The following is a 26,695-nucleotide window of genomic DNA, read 5'->3' on the forward strand; positions in this document are numbered from 1 at the left end:
CTATCTGGCTGGAAGAATCATGTCATCATCTAGTCTGATTCCAAGCACAGTTAACTTGAATCTAGTTCAACCTCCACCACAGCCAGGGAAGAAAGAAAAACCATCCTCTTTTTTCAGATGTGGAACCGAGGCTCGAGAGGTGAACTGACTTATCCAGGGCTCCATAGCGGTTAAGTGATGGAGCCAGGATTCAAACCCAGGTCTGAGCCCAAGGTGTGATCACGACACTTGTGCTTCCACGAAGGAACTACAAAGGGAGCGAAAGGTGGATTTAGTCATCATCTCCCATCACTCTGGAGACCCAGCCCAGCTCTGGGTTACAGCCTGGGCTCTGCCATGAACTCAGGCAAATCACTTTCCCACTCTGAGCCTCAAGGTTCCGTTCTGGGAACAGGCTGTGTGCAGGCCATTCTGACAGCCCCTATCTTATTTCTGGCACTCTCAATAGCTTTCTATTAAGTATCTCCCTATCTTCTGTCTTAAACACCAGACTGGGAGCTCACTCTGGTGTTCAAGAGGAGCACAGTTGATGTTTTGAGAGAGACTGAGTATATAATAAGAGCTACTCCTTCTTGTGTACTTACTGGGTGTACAACCATGTTAAGGTTTACCTTACCTAATCCTTGTTACAAAACTCAGGAGGTGAGCATTCTAGGTATTGTCATCTCACAGAAGAATGACAGCATGCCCAGGGTCAAGAGCGCTGCCAAGGTTAGGTTCTATGCAAGAAGAAATCCTGAGAAGTTCTGGTTTAATTGCCTGTCTCTGTTTTTTTTGTTGTTGTTGTTAGCAATGGCTTGGTTTTGAATGAAGATTTACATATTGCCTCATCTGCCCATGGATTTAGATTATTCTGGGTGAGAACCTCTTAAATATCTTCATTTTTGCTTACGTACACAGTACTTTGCATTTGTTTACGTTGCAATAAGTTAATCATCTATTCAGGCTTTGTAGACAGTGTTTGAATCTTTCTGACAATGGTTCATCGGAACAATGGATAAAAGAAACCTAAGGGAGATCCTTTAGGCCCCATTTAGTACCATCAAATCTCTCTCACCCGAAACTTTCATCAGAGTTAGAGAATAACTAAGATTTTATCATTTTCTATTCCTCTAAGTCTTTAATTGGTAGGTATGTTAGCAAGTTCTGAAAGGTATATACATATTACTTTACTGGCAAGTCAAAATGTTAAGAAGAAAAAAGCAACATACATATATATATATATATATATATATATATATATATGTTTCCATGTTCATGCATATTTAAATAAACATGTTTCACTTAAATTTAAAAAAATAAGATCTTGCCAAGGTCACCCAGGTCGGCCTGGGTGCAGAGGGATTAAACTGACATCAGTGGGGTCCCAGGTCATGGCATGTGCTCAGCATGCTGCAGGCCCATGGGTGGAGTCCCCAGCTACCTGGGCGGAAGCCAATAGGGCTCTACGTAGGGCCAAGATCAATGAGACGGGAATTATAGCATGCTCCTTATTATGAGACACTCCAATCATGAAATAAAAAGCTTTTTGGGGAGAAAGACAGAAATGCTCCCACTTGTATGTACACACTGATTACGAGCTGAATCCTAACTTCGAAGACATGCAAAACATGCATCTCTAGGCATTGTGAAAGTACAGGAGGAATCTGGCAGCGCGGGTATTTCTGGAACCTTGTGAGCATAGCTGGTTCAAGGAGAGAAGTGTGAGTCACGCTCCGAGCTCCAGTCCTGCCTTCTTTGCTGAGCCAGCTGGACACGATCCCTCAAGATGTGTTGATGGCTCTTAATTCCCTATTTTTTTTTTAAGTCTCCATTTATCCTCTCCCCTTACTTGGCAACAACCATAGGCAGCACTTGGAAAGGACATGGAACCCATTCCTCAGAGGCAAGACCCCTGCCACTTAGGGGAGGGTCAGTGCGCACTGAGCCCAAGGACAAAAAGCCAGTCCCTCCAATGTTAAGCCTGATTACCTCTTCACAGGCTACAGAGGTCAAGCTTAATTTCTTCTCTAGCATTTTCTGTATTTCCAAATTCCCTAAAGAAGTGCCTTTGGAATCAAAAGAATTTCAGAGTTACAAAGCAAAAAAGAAAAAAAAATGACGTGGGAACCCCTGTTCAAATATGCCCCTTCCCCTAGGCAGCCCACAGAGAAAGAAGCCACCTTTCACGGCCACAAGTCACGGACTCACCACAGAATGAGATGATGTGGCTGCTGTCTTCATGGACAAACTTCCGTGTGACGGCCTCCTCCATGATCTGCTTCACCTGGAAGGGAAGGCAGCTGAAGGGGAGACCCCCCCCCGCAAAGCACCTGGGGGATGTTCTTATAACCTCTTTCTTTCCACTCCCTCCTCACCGCATCTTCTGTAGGCCCAAGGCCTGTGGCCTTGTGACAGCTCCACACTCACATTTTATTGAATTAGTTTTTTCGGCTCCTTACATGTCAGGCTTGTTCTCAGGTGTCAAACAAAGTGTCAGTCATCTCCTTCCCTGGTGACATTATCTAAGGTAGCCCTCCCCACACCTCCATCCATCCCCTATTATAGTTCCCCTGTTATAGAGTACTTATATTACTCATGTGCTATGTGTTTGTTTACTGTCTGTCTCCCTCTTCTGAAATATTTGATCCCCGAGGGCACGGCCTCGTCTGCCTTGTTCAGTGTTGCAACGATGGAGCCTAGAACAGTGTGTGGTGCAAAAATATTTTCTAAATGAGCGACTGAATGAGTGATGACAGGTATATAGAAGAATCAGGATGGCGTCGTGTGAAAAGTCAGCTCTGGAATTTGGCAGACCTGGGTTCAAATTCCTGATCGGGCCCCTACCAGCTGGATTTGTGATCTTGTCTTGGGTACCGGAGGCTCGGCCAGGTGAGACAACTCACCAGAGAAGTGGAGCTGGCCCAGAGTGGAGATGGAACTCCAGCCCGTGCCTGACTCCCAGGCTGAGCGCTTTTCCTACCATCCTCAGCCTCTCACCAAATCTTGCTTGAGCACCTCTGATGTGCCAGGCACAGGGGACCCAGTGCTGAAAGGGCCACTGTGACCCTGCTCATGGAGACGACCCTGTGGTGGCCTGAACACGGTCCTGCTCTGCTGCATTCTGGGCCTCATTCTGCCCAAAGTCACTGTGCGGCTTTAGCAAAGTGTGTCTCTGCTCTGGGCCTCTGTTTCCTCACTTGAGGTTGAGGAGATCAGAAACGATCTCAAAGGCCCAGTGCTACATCAGTAGGGCTGTGGCATGGGTGTGAAAGGAGAAAGGTCCCGAATCCCCCCAATCCAGCAGACCCCCATTCCCTTCCTGGCAGCCCTGTGGCCCACTCAGACACGGCGGGACAGCACATCAGTGCACCCATCTGAGAGCAGTCGCAGGCTCTCATTGCCCCTCTCCCCTTTCCTTCCGGTACCTTCTGGTTCTAGAGGGGAAGACAGACCTCAGAGCATCCATGGCCACATTCTCCGGAAATACACATTCTAGTCCCCACCCCAGAGCTGGCACACCGCCCCTGCCCCCACAATCAAGTCAGCATCCTCCCTGCGAACAGCTGCTGACCTCTGAGCTCAGAAGCTCCAAGCTGGGCTGGCCTGGCAGCATTTCTAAGCCTGAAAACTATTCAGCCAGGTCTGTGGAATTGGCCTCATTTATGGATGCAGAAACTGATGCTCGGAGAGGCCCACTGGCCTGCCCAAGGCCATGTAGCTAGGACACAGAAGAGCTGGAATCCCAATTTATAACAGTTTTTCCATCTTGGTTCCAGCTGCCATGTCTTAGTCATTCTAGCTACTAGCTGTGTTTTCTTGGGTAGAGCACGTTACCTCTCTTAACCTTAGTTTTCTCATTGGATAAAGGGATGATAGGAATAGCACCTGCCTCAAGGGGCTGTGGAGGACAAGAAAATGCACACCTTTTGCTGAGCACAGAGACTGGAGCACAGTATGCCTGCAAAAATGTTAGCTGCATGCATGCATCACCTTACCTAGAGCCTCACCTGGACTCCTTTACTGTTACTCTGGTCCTGGCTGAAATATTACCTGTTCAGGAGACTAAATTCCCACAGTGGCTGCTTTTAGAACACTCATCATATTTATAAAAATTTCGTCAACACTGGACCTTTCTGCTGGGCTGTGGAGCCCATGAGGGTGAGCTCTGTGTCTCCTCATTTTATAGCTCTGGTTCTAGCACATGGTAGATGCTCAATAAAGTTCTTTCTGTTTGAAGAATGAATGGCCTGAAGGCTCATGATCGACTTCTGCTTTGGTAAAATATTTCAGCTAAAAAAATGCTTTCCTGTCACTATACTCTGGGTAAATAGAGCAGCAGTATTATTATCCCTGTTCGTCAAGGGAGGAAACAGAGGCACAGAGAAGTGGTGTACCCTGCCCAGGGTCACACAGCTGGTGGGAAGTGGAGCCAGAGCTTAGATCCAATTTTGTCTGACTTCCAGGGCTGAATTCTTTCTACAACATGCCATTGAGTCCACAAGGTCTCAGAGCATTTGCCCACCACTTTTCCCATCCTAGGTACCTGCCTCCTTCTTTTCTTTGCTCCCTTGAGGCAGGACACAGTGATGCTGGCCTCTAACTCAGTGTCTGAGAACCTGCTAGATGGGGTTGCTAAGCATCCAGACATGGACATCCCTTGGGACTAGAAGTGTGGAGGGAATGAGTTCAGCCTAAGAAGTGGAGGGTAGTGGACTGTTTGGAAGGTGTGGTGGGAGGGCATGGTGTCCAGGCAGCTGAGCTGGGAGCACTTTCAGAGAAGCACAGTGGCTAATTAGGAGCTAAGACTTTGGGGCCGGACAGGCCTGGGTTCAAATCCTGACTCAGCCACTTAGTAGCTGTAGGACCTTAGCAAATTCCTTTACCTAGTACCAACTACTACAGAGTCAATAAAATCTGTTGCTTCTGTCATCAGAGTATACCCAGAGTCTGTCCATTTCTCATCTCATCCACCAGCACCTCTTGAAACCAAGTGAGGTCCAAGCCATAAGGTGCGACCTAGTCCAGGTCAGATCTGTCACCAAGTCACCTCTCTTGCCCAAGGCACATCTCTCCTGGATCAGTATGGTAACTTCTTATTCATCTGCTTGCATCCACCTCCTAGACGCTCATCTTAACATAGCCATAGGATCTTGTTAAAAGATACATCAATAGACCAAACAGACAGAAGATCAATGATGAAACAGAGGACTTAAAAAACATTTTAGACCAATTGGACCTAACAGACATACAGAACCCTCCCCAACAACCACAGAATACACATTCTTCTCAAGTACATATAGAACATTCTTCAGGATAAAACATATTTTATGACACAAAGCAAGTCTCAACAAATTTAAAGACTCAAATCATACAAGGTATCATTTCTGATCACAGTGGAAAAAAAAAACTAGAAATCAATAGCATAAGTAAAAATTAATCAATACACTCTTAAATAACCAATGAATCAAAGAAGAAATCACAAGAGAAATAAGCAAACATCTTGAGAGAAATGCAAGTGAAAACACCAAGCAAACCAAAATCTATGAGATACAATGAAAGTAGCACTAAGAGAAAAATTTAGATCTGCAAATGCATATGCTAAAAGAAGAAAGATCCAAAATCAACAATCTAAATTTATGCCTTAAGGAACTATAAAAAAGAGTAAACCCAATCCAAAGCTGGCAGAAGGAAAGAAGTACTGAGCAGTAGAGCAGAGATAAATGAACTAGAAAATAGAAAAACAATAAATTTACAAAATCAAGTGTTGGCTCTTCAATAAAATCAGCAAAACTGACAAACTTTCAAGCTAGATTAAGAAAAAATGAGAGAAGACTCAAATAACTAAAATCGGAGTTGAAAGAGGACACATTACAACCAATGTCACAGGAATAAAAAGGATCATAAGGAAAGACTATAAAAAATTGCATGCCGATTAATTGGATAACCTAGATAAAATGGATAAATACTGAAAACACATGATCTACCAAAATCTGAACATACTTTGAAGCAGCAAGGAGACTGAATCAGTAATCTAAAATCTCTCAGCAAAGTAAAGCTCAAGACCAGATGGCTTCACTGGTGACTTTTGCCAAGCATCTAAAAAATTAACACCAATCCTCCTCAAACTCTTCCAAAACACAAAACAAAAACCTGAAAAGGAGAGAATACTTTTAAACTCATTATATAAGGTAAACATTAACTTGAAACCAAAGTCAGACAAGACACTACACAAAAACTACAGACTAATATCTGCAAAGAAATTGATGCAAAATCCTCAACAAAATATTAACAAATAGAATTTAGCAACATGTTAAAACTGTACACCAGAACCAAGTGTGATTTAGTGTTAAAATGCAAAGATGGTTCAACATACAAAAACCAATCCATGTAATATACCACATCAATATAGTGAAGAAAAAAATACCATAATTATTTCAGTTTATCAGAAAAAGTATTTGAAAAATTCAACACCCTTTTATCATAAAAACAGTCACCAAACTGGAAACAGAAGGAAACTATCTCAATAAAGACTACATATGAAAAACCCAGAGGTACCATCACACACAATGATGAAAGACTGAAATCTTCTCTTCTTAGTTCAGGAAAAAGACAAAGATGCCTGCTTTCACATATTTCATTTAACATAGCACTGGAAGTCCTAACCAGATACATTAGGCCAGAAAAAGAAATAAAAGGCATGAAAATTGAAAAGGAAGAAGTAAAATGATCTCTGTGGGTGACATGATCTTATATACAGAAAACCCTAAAGATTCCACACACACGCAAAACTCTTAGAACTAATAAACAAAGTCAGCAAAGTTGCAGCATACAAAATCAACACATGAGAATCAGCTGCATTTGTAGACATTAATGATGAACAATCTGAAAAGGAAATTTTTAAAAATTCCATATACAATGGCATAAAAAGAATATTTAGGAATAAATTTAACCAAGGAGGCAAAAGACTCATATATTGAAAACTACAATGCACTGCTGATAATTTTAAAAGACACAAAGAAATAAAACCCATTTCATGTGTTTATAGATTATAAGACTTAATATTGTTAAGATGTTAATATTACCAAAGCAATCTACAGATTTAGTGTAATTCCTATCAAAATCCCAATGGCATTTGTTTTTTGTTTGTTTTTTGTTTTTTTCAGAAACAGAAAAATCTATACTAAAATCATATGAACTCTCAAGAAACCCTGATTAAGCAAAATAATCTTGAAAAGAAAAGAATTCAGGACTTCAAAACTTATAAAACTACAATAAATCAAAACTGTGGTACTGGCATAAAAATAGACATATGAACAATGGAAGAGAACAGAGAACCCAAAAACAAACCCTCACATTTATGGTCAAATGATTCCAAAAGGGTGCTAAGATTATTTAATGAAGAAAGGACAGTCTCTTCTGAAAATAGTACTGGGAAAACTGGAAATCCAGATGCTAAACAATGAACTGGGACCCTTAGCTATGCCACAAACAAAATCAACTCAAAATAGATCAAAGACCTCAATTTAAGAGCTAAAACTATAAAAATCATAGAAGAAAATATAGGGGGAAAACTTCATAACATAGGGTTTGGCAATGATTTCTTAGATACAATACCAAAAGCAAAGGTAACAAAAGTAAAAAGAGATGAATTGGACTACATCAAAGTAAAAAATTTTCATGCCTCAAAGGACACATAAACAGAATGAAAAAGACAACTCATGGAATCGAACAAGATATGTGCAAATCATGTATCTGACAAGAAGATTAATGTCCAGAATATATGAAGAATTCCTACAAACTCAATGACAACAAAGAACACCTGATTATAAAAAAAAAAAACAGGGCAAGTCTGATCACATCCCTCTTCTGTTCAGAACCTTCCCATGGCTTCCAACACATCTGGGGTGACAGTTCAAGTCTTTACCACGGCCCACAGGTGCTGCATGACCTGGACCCACCACTGACCCCCCCGGCCTACCTCACCCCACTGTTCCCACCACTCACTCCACAAGGCTGCAAACCCCTTCTCCTTGTCCGCCCAGGGCAGTGAGCACAGTTCCGTCCCACGGCCCTGGCACTTGCTGCTCCCTTTACTGGGATGCTCTATTCCCAGAAATCTACACAGTTCAACTTTTCACTCAAACGTCACCTTCCCTGTTCATCCTATTTAACAGTGCAACCCCCACCCCACCCAACGCTCAACAAATGCCTTTTCTGCTTATTTTTCTCCATAGTGCTTTATCACCTCTAAGGCGCTACATATTTTGGTTGTTTGTTCCTGGCATTTCTGATTTCATGGACCCATATGCTTACGAGGTCATGAATTCCACATATGTCATTCACTGCCCTATTTTCAAGATCTAGAAGAGCACCTAGCACATAGTAGGCACTTGCTAAGTATCTGCGGGATGAATGCATACCTCTTATGGTGAAGTTTAAATGAGGCAATATACATAAAGCACTCGGTACGTGCTCAATAAACAGCAATGTTTTAATATTGAGGAACAAGTCACGTGTGGTCCATACATCCTACTTCCCTGCTTGTCAAAGACAGTAGTGCAGGTAAAAATCAGGTTAAAGAGAAACAAGATTAACCTTGCAAGGAGGGGTCTTGGGAACTCTGATTTATGATGGCTGGTCAGAAGCACAGCTGATGACCTGAGACTTGCAATGGGCATGTCAAGAGAGTGGGAGTGGTCTTGGAAGACCGAGCCTTGAACTGTGGGATCTGATGCTATCTCCAGGCAGATAGTGTCAGCACTGAGTTACAGTGTAGGACACCCAGCTGGTGTTGGCAGATTGTTTGATATGTCAAAAACCTACACGTCCAGCGTCGGAAGTAGCGTGGGGCAGCAGGGCGAGAAGTAAGGAGAAACACATAGGAGGAGTGTGTTCTTTCAACTCACTGACCCTGCACAGGAAAGTCTGGTACCACCAGGCTGGTCTACTTCACAGCTCCAGCGGAAGGAACTGCCCCTCTCTCGTCCTGAGTCACAGAGTGGGGACGGCTACGGGGGTGAGTGCTGACACGGCTGACCACCCCATGCAGGCCCAGCTCCTTCCAGTGGCCAGTCCTCTCTTAGCAGACTGTAGTCCTCCTGCCAACATCCTCCTGTTGCTTGGAGGCAGCCATCTGCCCGTCACCCTCCAGAGTGGCTCTGACGCGGGGGCCCCGCCACCTGTCCATGTCCTTCCCTGTGGTAAGTACAGAGACCGCCAGGGCCCATCTGCTCCATCCACAGAAGGAAGCTGTGAGCTTCCTCAGGACACATGAAAAACACCCCAGCTTAAAGTTCTGGCTCGGTACCAACTAGTCGGTGCTCTCAGGCTAGTGCTGCCCCTCAGGGTCTCGGTTTACCTCTCTGGCCTCAGCGACTTGCCCAGCACTCACTGTCTAGGAGACCCGAACCTGCTTCTGTCCCTTTCCCTTGTCGCTCCTCTTCTGCCCTTCTTTCTGATCCTGCAAACTGCCACCTCTCCCAGGATTATGGGCTAAATTTCATCCCCCTCAATTCATAAGTTGACATCCTAACCTCTAGTACCTCAGATGTGGTTGTGTTGGGAGACGAGACCTTCACAGAGGTGACTAAGTTATAATGAGGTCATCAGAGTGGGCCCTAATCTGATGTGACCAGTATCCTTATAAGAGGAGGAAATCTGAAGACAGTTACAAGAGGAAGATGTGAAGACGCGGGGAGAAGACGGCCGAGAAGAGAGGCCTGGGGCAGATCCCTGCCTCGTGGCCCTCAGAGGGAACCCTGATGACACCTTGATCTTGGACCTCCAACCTGCGTGACTTTGAGAAAATAAATTTCTGTCATTTAAGCCACCAAGTGTGTGGCACCCTGTCATGGCAGTCAGAGCAGACTAATATCACACGTCCACAATGACTTTCATTGCCATCACTCTCCTCATCCACATCCCTCTGACTGAGCACTTCCTACGTGCCAGCTGAGTAAATGAATGGATGAATGAATGAATTCTAGGATCACCTGTATATTCCCTCATTATTCCCTCTCCACAGCCCTGTGAGGATAGGTTCTATTTTGATACCTATTTATCAGATGATGAGACTGAGGATCAGAGAGATTACGTAACAAGCCCAAGGTCACACAGTGAATGGGGGGCAGAAACAGAATCTAAACCCATGCTCTTGACTGCTACTCTAGAAGTGTCGACCAATGGTTGCCTCTGAAATAATATAAAATGGTAAAAACCAATATACAATATAAAAATATAATGACATAAAGTAATATAATAATAATACTCTAATTTCCTACGTGTCCAGCACTATGCTAAGCATACATGGTATTACAGACTAAATGTTTGCATCCCCACAAAATTTACATGTTGAAGCCCTACCCCCCAACGAGATGGTTTTGGAAGAGGGGCCTCTGGTAGCTAACTAGTTTTAGATGAGGTCATGAAGGCAGAGCTCTTGTGATGGGAGTAGTGTCCTTATCAAAGGGAAGGAGACCAGAGCACAGTGAGAAGGTGGCCGTCTGCAAGCCAAGAAGAGGGCTCTCACCGGGACCCAAAGGGGCCAGCACCTTGACCCTGGACTTCTCAGCCTCTAAACTGTGAGAAATAAATGTCTTTTTGAGCCACCTTCTCCACGATATTCTGTTAGGGCAGTCTGAGCTCAGACACACAGCCTCCAGGCAGGCACAATCACCCATTTTACAGACAGGAGACTGAAGTTCAGAGATGTCCATCACTACCTGTCCAAGGTCATCAGCAAATCTAAAGGCACACGGCTGAGGTTTATACCCAGGTCAGTCTGAATCCAAGGAGAGTCTCTTCCCAACCACTCTGCCCAGAAAGAGGGGTCAGATGGATTAATGAGGCTCCCAACCTAGTGACAGAGAAGCAACAGCCCCCTTCCCCTTCCTCTATCTCCCCTGAGGCCTGGAGCGGCCCCTAACCACTGGACGTGGCAGATAACCACACGATGTGTTTATTCCAGGATGGGCCTGGGGGGATCTCAGGGCAAGTGGGATGGGCCTGGGGGGACTTTCACTTCTTCGTGTTGCAGGATGGACTGGCCAAGCAAAATGAAGAGAGGTCGGCTGCTCGCAAAACAATGAGTCGTCTCTGGTGGAGGTTCTGTATGCTTGCTGGATGGCAAGAGAGCTTTTTGGTTTGAAGCTATGAAAAGAAGACTTTGGGGTAAGGGGCGACGGGATGCAGTGATGGGGAGGGCAGGGCAGTGGGGGCCATGAGAAGACCTCTGACCCCTCCCTGGCTCCTCGAACAGGTTCTGATGACACGGCAGATGCCACAGGGCACCACCCAGATCCATCAGGACTGGAGGCCACTGCTGTTGGGATAGCTGCTGTCCCTTACGGGACGGGGGTTACCTCAGCTGCAGAGAGAGCCTCCCCCAAGGTCTCCCTTCTTCCAGGGTGGCCACGACCAGTGGCCGATGCATGTGGTGTGTAAAGATCTGGCATCCTCGCCCAACTCGGGACAGCTCTGACGGGCCATCCCATCGGAATTCCCCAGGGTGCTGGCTGACATGGAGACCACGTTGTGGCCCAGCTTATCCCTCTGCCCACTCCTGCTTGCTTCATTTCCCCTGTTGTTGGTCCCAAGAGCGCACCCTAATAAATTGCCTGCATGCGCACCTCTATCTGAGCATCAGCCACTGGTCAGGGACATGTCTGGACAGCAGGCAACAGAGAGAAATCATAACTAGTGCCAATGGGGTGAACTCAGCTGGGCAGGAGGCCACCCTACCTAGTGAGTCCTCAGATACTGAGTACAAAGCGCACAGAGCCAAAGGGAGGGAGTCAGGTAGTCCTGCCCTGGAGAAGCTCCTAGTCCAATGGGCCCCGAGGCAGGACAAGCTAGGAGAGGTGCAGAGCAAGTGCAATGCACCCAGCAGAGCTGCCCCATGTGGGGTCCAGCATCACCAGCACCAGCTGGGAATGGGTTCAAATACGCATGCTCGGGCCTCACCCAGACCTACTCAGTCAGAAACTCTGAGGGTGTTGATCAAGACTTCCAGGTGATCGCAAGCTCACTTGGACAGCAGTAGAGGATTTGGGGGGGGGGGGGGGAAGGAGAGAGGAGAGTGAGGCAGGGAAGGAGGAGGATAAAACGAGTGGCTGTCCCAAAATCCTTAAGAGACACAGTAGTCACAGCTCCTGTCGAGGGACCCTCCCTACACCGCTAACCCTTTCTCATAACTTCTTCCTCCCACCCATTAGGCTAGGGGAGGTAATACTTCCTGGCCGCCCCCATACCTGTTAATAGCCGTGGGGTGCTGCAGCCTCCCTGTGCTCTCCCAGTATCCTTTCCCCACCTCAGTCAACAGCCCCTTTATTAAATCCACCTTAAATTACTCAGTTTGTAGAACCATCTGTTTCCTTTTGGCACCCTGACTGTACACACGCATTGTGACAAGGCCAAACTCTGCAGAGTGGAGCAGGTTGTCTGTTTAGTTGTGGATCCTGAAACTTGGAAAGGCAACCCCTCTCTCAGGTCACACATCCGGAAAGTTGGCTACAGGGAGGAGCCCGTGGCTGTCTGGCTCCAGGCCTTTTGTCCTGTGGATGGATCTGGGCGGATGGGGGAAGATGGGAACATAGCACCCCTCCCCACCTCCACTGGCTCCCAGCTGAGGGCTAGAACTAGAAGTTAATAATGTGCTGACAGCCCGAGGCCAGGAGAGGAAATTAAAAAGGCAATACAAATGAAAGCCTCCCCCAGAAGGTCTCTGAGAGCCCTGCATAAGGTGGTACTGTATTAATGCAATAAGAAAGGCTGCGGCCCACTCCTGCAAAGGGGTGGGGACATCCCAGAGGACAGACCAGACTTGCTGGCAAAGGAAGAAGGCCAGGTAGCCACAGAAGGCCTCTGAAATTCAGCTCGACCACCTTACACCTCAGACTCTCACACATCGGCTTGGACTTGGTCCACTTTGGAGCCTAATAGATTTGAGTGTCCTTAGGGTTGCCTGAGCACAGGGGTGGTGGTAATTTGGCATCCTGGCTCCTTGCAGCCTGTATAATATTCTAAGCTTTGTCCAGGGAGCAGAGGTGGTGGCTGTGGCTGGTGCAATTCACAGACCTGCATTTACATCCCAGCTCAGCCACTCATGTCCATATGAGGTCAGCCACGCTGTGCCCCTGCCTCAGTCTCCTCTTCTGTAAAGAAGAAACTATCACCTTGCAGGGCTGTGTTGAGGATTAACTGTGCTGTTACTTGTGAAAGAGCAGGCCAGCCTAGCTCACAGGTAGAGTTTTATGATTGCTAAAAGCTCGCTGCTCACTTTTTTTTTTTTTTGAGCACTCACTATGTTCCAGGGACTGTCTGTAAGCAAAACCTTAATGAGGTAGGTTCCCAAATTATTCCCATTTTAAAGATGGAGAAACTGAGGTACAGGCAATTATACAACTCATGCGAGGTTATGCAGAAGAGGCAGGATTCAGACCTGAGGCCTTTGTTCTAACAAATACTTTGTCTCACAGAAGCCTTGAGGCCATTTTGAACCAAATGCTTTTGTTATTCTCCAGCTTACAGTAAGAGAGAATACTTACTGGGCACCTACCACAATCCAGGTGCTTTGTATAGAATACTTTAATCATCATGAGAGCAATATTATCATTTTAAAGATGGATAAACGGAGGCTCAGAGAGTTTATGCAGTTTGCCCATAGTACACACAGCCAGGAAGGGGGATAGCCTGGATTTGTCTCATAGCCTGAGTTACAGCTCTGCCTCCAGCCCTGCCCACGTGACTAGCAACCCTATCCTGTGGGGGCCTTTCAGGGGTGGGGGGACCTCAAAGGTCAAAGTGGTCAGGAGGCTTTTACCCCTTTCCAGCATCCATTCCCAGATGTATTCCAACAGCTGCTTTCACTCTTCCAATATTGGGGAGCTCACTCTTTTAGAAACCACCTTAAAGACTCTGAGGGCAAGATGTCGGTGGGGGGAGGGGCAGCTGAGAGGGACTAAGAGGCGGGAATGTGGAGTCACTGACCTGGGGTCAAATATTTGGCCATTCACCATCCACATGATGTGGGACCAGTTCCCCCATCTACAAAAGGGGGTGGATGATAACAGCGCCCCTACCTCACAGGGGTAATGTGAGGCTTGAATGAGATCGTTAAGACAGTACCTGGCACCTAGGAGGAATTCTACAAACAGTGGCGACTCTTGATCCCACAGTGACTATTTAGTTCATGGCCTGGCCCACAGCAGAAGTTCCTGAGTGTTAGGTGAATGGGCAATGACTAAGGGACCCTTCAGCTACATTCACCAAGCCCAACTTCCCATCCAGCAGCAAGACAAGGCCTCACACAGGACCCCGCCCACAGCTGGCTCCATATAGAGGGGGGTGCTAGGGAATTGAGTAAGAACATGAGCTTGAGAGCCACCAGGCCCAGGGAAAACACCAGCTCTGCCATTAGCTGGGTGACTTCAGGACTCAGTTTCCTCATCTGTGAAATGGGGATGATACCCGTACCACCTCTCAGGGTTGCTATGGGAGGATTCTATAAACAAAACACATACGAAGCTCAAAAAAGGGCAAGAGCTCAGAGCACCCTGTGGAAAATAGAGTGTATTGCTTTTTGCTTTCCTTTAGAGATTAACACAACCTGACTTTCATTACACATCTGTGCATTTCTCCATTTCGCGTCTGTCTCTCGCACAAGATTTTAAGCCCCTAGGACAGTGCCCGGGCACATCGAAGGTGTTCAATATTAGTTTGGTGATCACTCCAATTATATTAACACCATTAACGCCAGCAGCTGATGCTTATTGAGTTTGGTTCCAGGCAGTGGCCCCAGGACTTTTGACACCTGTTCTTCTTGGCCGTGTAAGGCTGGGGTCCTTCATCTTTCTCTGTAAAGTGGCAGACAGCAATTCAATTCTCTCAGGCTTTGGGGTAGGGCTGCTAGATAAAATCCTGGATGCCCAAGGAAATCTGGATTTCAGACAAATGAGGAATTTCTTTTAATAGAAGTATATATTGAATATGCATGGAGCTTACTTATAAGAAAAGATTATTTGTTGTTTTTCTGAAATTCAAATTTAACTAGGCATTCTGAATTTTTATTTGCTAAGTCTGGCAAACCTATTTTCAGGCCACATATCATCTATGTCTCTTCTGTTTTTACAACTCTTTAAGAATGTAAAAACCATTCTTAGTTCAGGGGCAGTACACAAACAGGCTAGATTTGGCTTACAGGGTCCACTTATTTAAAGCATCTAGGCACAGTGTCTGTGGCACATAGTAGGCCTAAATAAACACCACTTGAGCTGCCGCCTGCTCCTCAGGGGCCTATTTCCTCAGTCCTGACTCAGAAAAGAATGTCCCGACCCCACCTGGGATATCAGGTGGTCGGTGCCTGGCAGTACAGGTGGGCGAGTAATGCTGAGTCAGCATTACCCTATGAGATGGAGGCCCCCAGACACCCTGACTCTTACATCCTGAAGGAACTAGAAGTGGAGAGGATGGTTAAATTAGGATGCTTGGAGGGCCTCGGGTGGCTTTAAAAATAACTCTCAGCATGTGGGGAAGGTGGGGAGAAGAGGGTGATGACTCAAAGCCCCCTCTACAACCACTGGGGCAAGAGAGGTAAGCCGAGGACAGGCTGTGCCTCTCTGTGGGCAGGCACCCCGGCTGCTGAGAACAAGATACACATGCCTTAGCAGGCCATCATCTCCAGCCCTGCCTCGGATCACTGACCTTTGGGTGCAGGTCTCCCCAAAGATGGTGCCATGGGCTTGCCTCCATGACTTTGCTCACATGGTGCCTTCTGCCAGGTGCCCCTCCATGCATGTTCCAGCTGGCTAACTATAACTCAGGCTTCAGCCCAGGTGTCCTCCTGGGAGCCTTCCTGGACTCCCCATACCCCAAGCGAGAACAACTGAGCATCTCCATGTTCCACTGACAACTGCCTTCCCTGCATTTATCACATGCACCAAAACTGTTCCCCATTCATTCAACATTTATTAGCACCTCCTATGTGTCTGGCGATCACACAGAGTCCCTGTCCCCATGGAGGTCACAGTCCAGTGAGATGCAAAGACGTTAAGTAAATCAGACGAATGGGTAAGATTTGCAAAATGAGGCCATTTCTCTGCAGCAAAAGAGCCTGGTTCTGTGAGAACAAATAACAAAGAAACTGGGTGGGTGGAAAGGTCGAGGAGGGCTTCCTGGAGGTGATGCTGCTCAAGATCTCGAATACAAGTAGAAATGAACTCTCCGGGCCTTGGTTTAATTCTAGAGCAGATGGAAAAGCTCTCCCCTGTAACTGCCCCCACAGAGCCGCCTTGGAGCCGCAAGGAGGGAGCAGATGTAAGCACAATGTGGCAGGGAAAAGTACTACACGGGAATAGCTGGCGGCGTTTTATTTTTTAATTTGTTAGGGGCGAGGCACGCAAGAGGTGAGAGGCGGGATGAGGCTGAAACATGTCTGACGAGCGCTGTGGGGAACAGGATTATTTTAAGAAACTCCAAAGCACAGACACGAACGGACATTGCAGGGGGCGGGGGCAGAATGGGCACGGATGGTGCCACCTTGCAAGCTGAGACTGTTCCCATGGTATGGCCCCAGTATTTTTCCTGCTGAATCCTCTCCCTTCCCCTTCCCACACCCAGAAACCTGTTTGCAGGTACCATTCCATCTGTGTACCCACATGATCCCCACTGCCTGGCCTCACTGGCACTGTCCCGCCTACCTGATACCCCCACCCATTCCTACCTCCATATCCAGCTCTAGAAAAACCACCCAGTCCTCCAGGGCCTGGTGCTGTTCTCTGCGCTCCCTCCTGAGACCCCCAAAGTTGCTGTGACACCTCCTCTTCCAAGCTCCTAGAGTAATGTTCACTTCATAGCTATGAGCATTGGACTCTGAAGTCAAACTTCCGGAATTCGAATCCCAGCTCTTGGGTAAATCATGTCCCTTCCCTAAACTTCAGCATTCTATTAGTATTTGTCTCACAAGTGTATGATAATACGCTGAAAGCATTTAACACAATAGCAACCACAAAGTAAGTGCTTTATGCATTTCCTTTACGTAATGACAATCAGCATTTACTTATAAAGTGTCCAATGTGCCCTGGCACCATACTTACACCTAATCCTCAGGGGTCATTAAGTGGGATAGGTAGTTACTGTCTCCATTTCACAGACAAAGAAACCGAGCCTTTGTGAGGTTAAATGACTGGTCCGAGAGCACATGGCTGGCAAATGGCAGAGCAGAGATTCAAACCTATGGCTGTTTGCCCTGAAGGGAGCCTGGCACATCGGCGGCTCTTTCATTCGTTAAGCGGACACCTATGGGTGCTTCCCACAATCCAAGTGGGAGCTCTGTATGCATCAGCCAAATGAATCACGATCGTGCCACATGGCGTCATCATTATTATTTCCACTTTCCTAGTGAGGCAGTTGACCTGGGAGGGGCAGAGATCATCTGGCCTGTGAATCAAGGTCTCCTGCTTGGCTGGCCCAGGTTTCGCTGGGGATCCCAGCAGCCAGGTGGCCAATGCATCTGCTCCCTTGACCCGGCAAAGCCAAGCGTCACAGTCACTGCCAACTCCCTGCTCCTGGAGCCGGGGTCCAGCAGCACCTTCCAGCTTCACCTCTGCCCCGCCCATCATCTTTCCTCATCTTTGAGCCACCTCTCCCAGCACACAGGGTTACCTCCTGGCTCCTTCTCTGTCACATACCGGTTGCCAAACGAGAATCATGGTAACAGAAAAGAAACAGTCAACCTGAAATGCTTATTACGAAGTGAGAGAAGCCAATCTGAAAAGGCTACGTACTGTGTGGTTCCAACTATATGACATTCTGGAAGAGGCAAAACTATGGCGACAGCGAAAAGATCAGTGGTTGCCAGGAGTCAGAGGGAGGGAGGGATGAACAGGCGGAGCACAGAGGGCTTTTTAGAGCAGCGAAACTGTTCTGTGTGATACTACAGTGATGGCTCCCCATCATTATACATGTCAAAACCCACAGAATGGATGACAAGAGTGAATCCTAATGTAAACCCTGGACTTAGGGTGATGATAATGCGTCAGTGCAGGTTTATCAGTTGCAACAAACGTACTACCAGGTGCAGGATGTTGATAGTGGGAAAGGCTGTGCGTGTGGGGGTAGGGGACACGTGGGAAATCTCTGGACTTTCTCTTCGATTTTTACTGTGAACCTAAAACTGCTCTTAAAATTAAAGTTTATTAAAAAAAAAAAAAAAAGAAAGAAATGCCCTTTCCTCACTCTGCTACCAAGGAAGGATGTCAGCAGGGATCCCAACCTGTCCACAGACAGACTACGGACCTCCTTCTAGGTGGGCTCCTCTGTGCCCTAGGGGCCTCCCTGACCTGCCAGGGGCTTCAGGGCCTCTGCAGAGAAGGGGTCTGAAGGGGTCTGTCTGGTGCACAGCAGGAGCTCAGCAACGACTGGAGAATGGTCCAAAGCTTCTTTTTCTGGACACTCTTGCGAACGAAGTTCCAGGATAGCCAGGACCCACCTTCCCACCCACACACTTCTATCCTGCCCTCCACGTCCACACACAGAGATAACGAAGGCAAAGGCAACAGCGGTATCCTTCTGCAGTTGCATCCCTGTGACAGAAGTGAGTGGGGGAGGGGACATCACTGAAAAAGCAGTGGCATGTGGATCTTCGGTGTTAGAAAAATGCACCCCTACAGCTTCTCCCTCTTAACCTGCCCTACATGTGGCTGTTGGGCTGTCAGGAGACTGGAATGCCTGTCACCGAGCTGCTGCCAGGCTGGCCCCAGTTAATCATTTACTGACGTGCTATAAATAGGTGCCAGGCATTGTTCCCTAACAGTAAGAGGACCTGCCAACCTGCCACCACCTGGAAGAAGGGAGGTTCTGGAGCTGAGAATGGGATCCCCGTGAAAAGGCCTCTGCCGTGTGGCCCTGTCAGGTGCCTCAGACACCCCTTGACAAGGAGGTTCCCTGAGTGCGATTCTGGAACCATTCACCTGGGGGCACCTTGGCAAAAGGTGCTTCTGGAAAACACTCCCACGCACAGTCGATCACTGCTGGAGATGACGGGCCATGAAGAAAATTCCCGGGCCACTCCCACTCCCGGAGAAAATGACCTGCGTGTCTCACCTTCCCAGCCCACACCCTGGAGACCAGCCAGCTTCCTCCTGGGTGCACGGCCCACTGCATGCGGCGGTGCCCCTGGCAACATGCCCGCTTCCACCAACCCACGGGCCGCGCGGATGAGGACAGCTCGGGCATGCCTAGATTCTCCGGAAGGCCGCCCAGTCTTTGAGGGTCTAGATGGCTGCATGAACGTAAGAAATGGAATTCCCAGATGGTTGCCTAAAACACATGCAGGGTGAACCAAAAGATGGACTAACTACTTCCACCCAGCCTCAGGAGGAAAAGCAGTTGGCTACTGTGTCTAAGGGCTGGTTAGACGCTTGGCTCTGCCTCTTACCACCTGTGCGACCCTGGGCAAGTCACTGCGTTTCCCCAGTGCTTCGACTTACTCACTGGTAAAATGGAATAATAAATAGTAAAAATGGAAAAATAAATACCCTCTGAGGGATTTTTTTTAAAGATTAAATATGTTAATGAATGTAAAGCACTTAGCACAATGTCTAGATCGTGATAGAACTTTCTAGAAATTCTCTATCCCTGTGTTGTCCAATACAGTATCACCAGCTACACGTGGCTGTTGAGCATGCAGAAACATGGCTAGTATGACTGAGGAATGTTTAATTTTACTTATTTTATTTTTAATTTTACTTAATTTAAATGGAAGTAGTCATGTGTGAATAGTGCAGTTGCATCCCTGTGATAGAGGTGAGTAGGTCTGGAACATAGTAGGTGTCCAATAAATGCTAATTATAATGATCATTAGGGGGTACTTTTATTATTAGGGGGCTCACTGGGTCAGGAATCAGGAGGCACCATGTCGTTTCTGAGAATACTGCTGTACTGTAGTGAGTGATCTGTGTGTCCCAGCATCTTGCAGGGTGGGTCTGACCCATGTTGGTGTATATGGGTTGTAGACCTCATTCCACACAACAAGCACAAAGCATCTGTATAATCTCAGGGTTTTGGACACAGCCAGAATAGAAATCTCTGATCTGGCAGACACCTGGCACACTGCAGGTCCCCAGGAAGCGCCTGGGATCACAGCCAGGTACATAGCACAAGAGTAGATACTTTCACTGTTAGAGGCTGAGCTCCCCAGGCAGGCACCCTCACTCCTTGAGGATGGTGATCTGGAGCTTGTCTGCCTGGTTTCCATGTCTTTGTCTGTTCCCTTCATGTTGACTCTCCTCTGGGTTCTCCTTTGCTCTCCTAGGGCGGACTCCACGCCCCCTTTGGGTTGGGCCTATCGGAGTACTCTGTCCCATGGTGACTGGAGCAAAAGAAGCATGTGACCTAGGCTGGTCCAATGAGACCTAATCCTAAGTCTTTTACTAGAACCACTGGGAAAGGGAAGCTTTCTTTGTATTGTGATGCCAAGCTGGCAGGCTGTGCCCTGAGAGCAGCTGGGCAACACTCTAACTCCCCACAGAGAGAGGCAGAGCAGAAAGCCCACACAGAGAAAGGCAGCACGGAGAGATGGAGAGACAGGGTCCTAATGGCATCACTGGTACCCCGTATATAGCTGTACCTGAAGCTGGACTCACTCCAAACTTCCCAAACCTTTCAACCAATAAATCCATTATTTAGTCTTTCTTTTCCTTCTCACCTTATGTTGATATATTGACTCATTCTAGTTACCTTGACAAGCAAGTTACAATCCGACTGGAAACAGATGGAGCTTGCTACAATATCCTATTCTGTTTCTTAACCTCTCTGAGCTTCAATTTCCTCAGCAGTAAAGAAGAGTTGCTATTTGTACCTACTAATACGAAAACTGCTTCACAGATTATGTGAGATAAAGGAAAGCACTTACAGCAGTGTTTGATAAATGGTTTGATAAATGGTAGTTGCTACAATTCTAACTTATGAATTAAACATAATTTACTAAATAATAATAAAGAAGAATTCATTCAGTGCCCAAGTATCACCAAATCTCTTGAACTCTTAGGACTTCAGTTATCTGATTTTTAAATGGGGCCTTACTGCGAAATGACCTGTTACTGTTCTTTATAAACACCCATGATCTGAGTTCCTTTAAGATTTTGTAAAGAAAAGGCACAAAAAGTCTATTCACCTCCTATCTTCTTGTACCATCAAAAGAAATAAATACATGCTGCCTCCACTGCAGTCCAGCGTACTTAGCTGCCTCACCCAGGGCCTCCTAGCAGCTACATGGCAGGCCTACAAGGGTTTCTGACCTCTGCAGGCCGAGGGATTACTGCCACGAGGTCAATGAGCAACCAGACCCAGAGGGAAGATCCAGCTGCCCACCCGGGATGGCCATGCGGCCAGTCAAGACTCAGCCTTCCTGAATCCCACCACTCAGGAGCTCACGCCTTGGGACCCTATAAATACCCCTTCCCTGTCTACAGCACTGCTCCTGTGGCTGCTGCAACCCCAGCCTGGGATTCACCCAGGGAGAGCAATATCCCATGCTGAGAGCACCTGCCAGTTCAGATGGGACCAGAAAGGGCCACGAAATGTCCTTCAGAGATCGACTCTATCTTGTTCCTAACTGGGTAAGCCAAGCACAATGCCTGGTCTCTCTGTAAATACAGTTCAACGCCTGCCTGGCAGGAGTGATCTAACAGTGCTGAGTGTGGTAGGTGAAGCCCTCACCATCTGATACACAAGGAAACTGAAGCCAGAGAGGTTCACGCAGCTACTAAATGGCATGGCTGCAAGTGGAACTCGGGACTGTCCAATTCCTAAGGCTGGCCCTTCCCCCACTCCACACCCTCTGCATAGCTCATGACCATGTGTGGGTCACTGATTTGGGCCCCAGAAGGGCAAAGAGCAGGGTTCTGGAGCCAGACACCCAAGCTGACAACCTCTGTGACCTTAAGCAAGTGACTTGCCATCTCTGCGTCTCAACTTCCTTATCGTTAAGGGAGAGTGTTTACCCACTTCATTGGGCCCTGAGGTACTTAAATGAGGTCATCTGTGTAAAATGTTTGGTAAATGATGTTTTGAAAAAACACAACTTTATCCCATTCAAATGGCTTTAGTTGAGCCCTTGTTTTGCTTGAGTGAAGGCTCCTAAAATGTCTTATCGGCTATTGGGTTTTAATAAGTCTTAAACACAGACTTGGCAAATTCAGAGGAGAGAAAACATCGGGAGACTTGGCTCTCAGAGAGAGATGTTGTCCAAGATAGATGACTCGAGGTTCTTAGAATCCCAGAGCTGTCCAACCTTGTCCACATAGAAAGTAAGAGAACGAGAAAGGGAGAAGACACCTGCCAGGAGGTCACGGGCAGTTAGGGCAGCGTTGACACAAGGACTCATGTGTCCTCATTTCCCATGCTGGGGACCTGCAGCCCTGGGTGGGCCCACTGGGTGACAAAAATGCCCTTTCCTATCTGCCAATCAGCAACAAATGCTACCACCCTCTCCTGAAGCCCCTCACGGGGTCATAGCCAGGGAGACTCAGCCAGACTGCACAGGAGACATAACTAAGCAAGAGCACCAGGGCCCACACTCCACCCTCATCACGTGGTACAAGGGGGCTGAAGCCCAAGCCATCACTATCAGAAGCTCCTGGAAGCCTGACTGCCAGGGACCAGAAAAAAGCATCGAAACACACCAATGGATATGGCTGCCTTATTCACGAGAATTTCTGTTGTCATGAGCCTGAAAGCACGACACAGAAGAAACTATTTGAGTCAACCCAGCATCAGAGAGCCCCAAAATATCCCACCCAGAATTCTGGATTCCTTCTGCAAGCATTGTTGGAACCCCTACTTGGCACAGCAGGGGAATAGGGAGAGGGCTGTTATTTTTCAGCCTAAGAACTGAAAGTTCAGAGAAGGCAGAAGTTTCTTTCTTGCCTAATGACTTTGCCCCCACCCCTAACTTGTCACCTACATCTATTGCTTGCCCTGCAGCCTGAGCACAGCACCACATACGTGAGTGCATGTCCCCCTTGCTCAAAACCCTCTCACAGCTCCCATGTCACTCTTGTTCCCTTCCCTTCAGCCTCACTGGCTTCCTACTACTCACTGTTCTCTACTCTGCGCTTTTGCATATGCTGTTCCCTCTGACAGGAACACCCTTCCTGCAGGCGCCTGCATGGTGTCTCTTTCCCTTCATGTCTCTACTCAAATGCACCCCATCAGAGAGGTCATCGCTGATGACCCCTCTGGAAATCCCTTCCCACCATTCTCTACTTCCCTTCCAGCTTTATTTTCTTCACAGCATTTGTCACTTCTAATATGTTATTTACTGCTTATCTATCTCAATAACTAGATCGTATGCTTCATCAGGGCATGTGAGTAGAAATGTTACTTTGCTAAGTTCCCAATCTGCACTTCCCAGAACAGTGTCTGGCACATAAATGCTCAAGAAATATCTGTGGAAGGAAGGAAAAATGGTATGAATGGAGGGAGGGAGAGAGGGCAAGAGGAGAGGGAAAGAAGGGAAAAAGGGAGAAATTTTCTTCCAAGAACTGTTAGAAAGCATCCTGCTATCAGCTGGCCCCTGCTATAAGCTGACTTCATGAATTACAACTGTGAAGAAGACCCTCCTTGCTCATCGTGCCCACTGCCTGATGGAGCAGACACTGCAGCCCGGCATTCACAGCCCTGCGCCGGCTAGAACTGATGAAATTCTCCCACCTCGTCTCTTTCCCTGCACACACCTGACCCAAGCCATGTTTCCAGGGACTCTGCCGAAGCTCACGGCTCCCTACCTCTGCCCTCTGTGAATCTCAGTGAATCAGGGTCATGAGGCCATCTTCAGACCCTGACCAAGTGGGAGAGGAATCCTGGCTTCTCCAAGGACTGCCCGTGTGACCTTCAAGTGAGCTGCTTAATGTCCCTGTGCCTCGGGTTCCTTATAGAACAAGTGAAGGGGATCACTATTCTCCCTCTTAGCGCTGTCCTGATGAGCGGAGGAGGTGACCGCCGCGGAGCACTTGGGACAGTGTCCAGCACAGAGGCTTCTCAACCTCAACTGCAGGGCCATTATAGGCTGGACCCTTCTTTGTGGTGGGCCCCGTCCTGTGCATCGCGGGAGCTTGAGTAGCATCCCCGGCCTATTTCCCACTAGACGCCAGTAGCAACCCCAGTTGTGACTACCGAAAATGTCGGCAGACATTGCCACATGTCCCCTGGCGTAGGGCTGCCAGATTTACCAATACTGACTTATACTAAAAAATTACTCATGATCTGAAATTCAAATTTGTGTGACCTATATGTCACTGGGTTAGAGCGGAACCACCTCAGGGTCCCAGTAGTAAGGTAGTCTTTTCTCTCACCTTCCTCCATCCTCCTCAGCATGTCCCACCCACCTCCCCACGCCATCACCTCCCATGCAGCACCTGGGAGACTTAGCTCTCCACATATGCCCAGCTCAGCAGATGAGATCGGCTCTCCTTCACAGCCCTTCCACCAGTTCTAGTCTGCAGGGCTAAAGTGGCTTCCTCTCCAGTGCCTGCTTCATCCCCTAGCCTCCTTCCTGGGGTCTTGCCCTCAAGCCCCCGCACCCCCCTGCCTTCTACCCTTGAAATAAGAGGCCTCTCAGGCCCAGCCTGGAGGCAGGAAAACAAGGCAGTTAGTCACTTTGCTTCTGTTATCAACTAGGAGTCATGCGGCTGGCTCCTTTAATGGCAATCGTCATGGCAACGGGAAGCCAGTCCCTGCTCTCTCTGGGAACCAAAACAAAATTAAGGCAGGGAGGGAGAAAGAAGGGAGGGCGAAGCAAGCCAGCCAGGAAGGAGCCAGGGTAGAGCTGGTTGGATTTAAATGGAGGAAATCGGCTGAAGCTTTCCCTTGGCGGCACTGGGGAGACACGACAAGGAAGATGCCTGCCCTGCAGAAGCTCAAGCCAACATGGTGGACGTTTTCACACGTTTGACCCTGATGGCTGAGTAAGTTTCATCCCCGTTATGAACAAACTGAAACCCGGACACTTGTGAAGGTAAAGGCAGACGCTTGTCCAAGGTTGTGCCACTTACAGGCTATCAGTTTCAGTGCCCCCCCCCCCCCGCTTTCCCTGTTCCTCAAGTCCTCCCCACTCCTTTCCGCTGGCTTTCCTAACAGGACCAGGTGCTCTGCACCCACTGCGTCCGGCACTTTCTCTCTGCATTGCAGCCCCTTCCATGTCCTCCCAGTCCTCAAATTTACGGTGCACCCTCGAAAAGTTTTTGCACATGTGTTCCCTCTGCCAGGAATGGTTTTCCTGTCTCTTTCTACCTCATGCTCAACCTTGACCTAGCTTCTAAACATCACTTCCTCTGGGAGACCTTCCTGGGCCCTGAGTGAGGTCACTTCTCCCTCCTATGTGTTCTTGTGGCTCCAAGTGCCTTTCCTTCAGACCTCAGTGCACAGCCTGTAATTATCTTTTAATTACACGCGGAATGTCCGTCAGGCTCTGACTACTGTACTGGAATGGCAGTCCAAAGAGGACAGGGACTATCTTGGTCACTGCTCTTGCCACAGAGCCAAGCTCAGGGTCTGGCATGCAGATGCCCCTCAATCAATAAACACATCTGCAATTGAACCCAGCACCAACTGAGCCCAAAGCTCCTTCTTGGCTGCTTCATGGTGCTGGGTCACATTGGCTCTCCGAGTCAGCACTGGGCAGAGCTTCCAGCCCCACAGCCCCGGCTGGCCCCCCATGGCTTCGGCAGCTCAGGCGAAGCTTGCAGACCTGCCTGGCTTATCCATAGAAACTGATTGTTAAGCAGCCTCTTCCAGAAAGATGTATGGGAGGTGCCTCTGGGCAAGGCTGTGACAGGCAGGGATGTGGCTCCTCAGAACCCAGACAAAGGGAGAAGAAAGGCCTGATTCGACTCCCGGATGTTTAGGCAAAGAGCATCCCTTCAGTATTCCACTGGACACTGGATCTCTTATGGTGGGGGAGATGCGCCCCAAAGAGGTAGAAAGAGGAAGGAAAGAAGGGAGGTCTGCTCTGGGGGGGGGGGGGGCTGGGCTTGTTGCCATGTCCTTAGGGGCACCCGTGCTGAACGGGGGTCTCACAGACAAAGCACTTGAACCTGGTCCCCTTCACTCGTCTGTGCCCTTGAAACATCACTTACTCTCTCTGGGTCAGTTTTCTCATCTGTACAATAGAAATTATAGCACCCGTGCATGACAAGATTGTGGCACTGTGTAGATGTAGATGGGTATGTATGGGATGTAGGGGCCAAAAACATGGCTCTGATGTCAGGCAGACCTGGGGGGTAAGTCCCCACCTCGGTCCCTTCTTGGCTGTGTGCTCTTGAGCAACTCACTCTTCCTCTATGAGCCTCAGTTTCCTTGTCTGTAAATGTCACCTTGTAAAGTTTCTGTGCACACAGGGCAAGACACAGAGCAGCCCCAGTAGATGGAAGCTTTATGATTAAAATGATGTGCCCTAAGAAACGCAGAATTTAGAAACAGTCACCAACTATGTTAAATCCTGCCCTCTGATTGCCAATCTGGGGTCAGGGGTGCTTGAGGCCCTTTGTCCAAACTTGCAAGGTTCTGATCCTGCTGCCTGCAAGCACCAAGCAGGAGGCCAAAAGGTCACTCTGATCAGGAGATGGCATCAAGCCAGGCGGAAAGCTCATTCTGAGCCCCAGACTCAGGTGCTCCCAGGAGAGAGGATGCAGGCCCAGACAGCTGGCTGCCAGGGGCA

General features: G+C 47.9%; 1 protein-coding gene across 1 annotated transcript in view; it reads right to left on the minus strand.

The window, feature by feature from the left end:
- Positions 1-26,695, minus strand: part of SGSM1 (small G protein signaling modulator 1) — an 80,488-nt gene that overhangs the window by 51,558 nt on the left and 2,235 nt on the right. Inside the window, exon 3 of the mRNA XM_016124219.2 lies at positions 2,191-2,266. Within this exon, the coding sequence (XP_015979705.2) occupies positions 2,191-2,266 (76 nt within the window). The remainder of the gene's footprint in view (positions 1-2,190; positions 2,267-26,695) is intronic.

This window comes from Rousettus aegyptiacus, unplaced genomic scaffold, assembly GCF_014176215.1.
Source record: "Rousettus aegyptiacus isolate mRouAeg1 unplaced genomic scaffold, mRouAeg1.p scaffold_m13_p_5, whole genome shotgun sequence".
Taxonomy (NCBI): domain Eukaryota; kingdom Metazoa; phylum Chordata; class Mammalia; order Chiroptera; family Pteropodidae; genus Rousettus; species Rousettus aegyptiacus.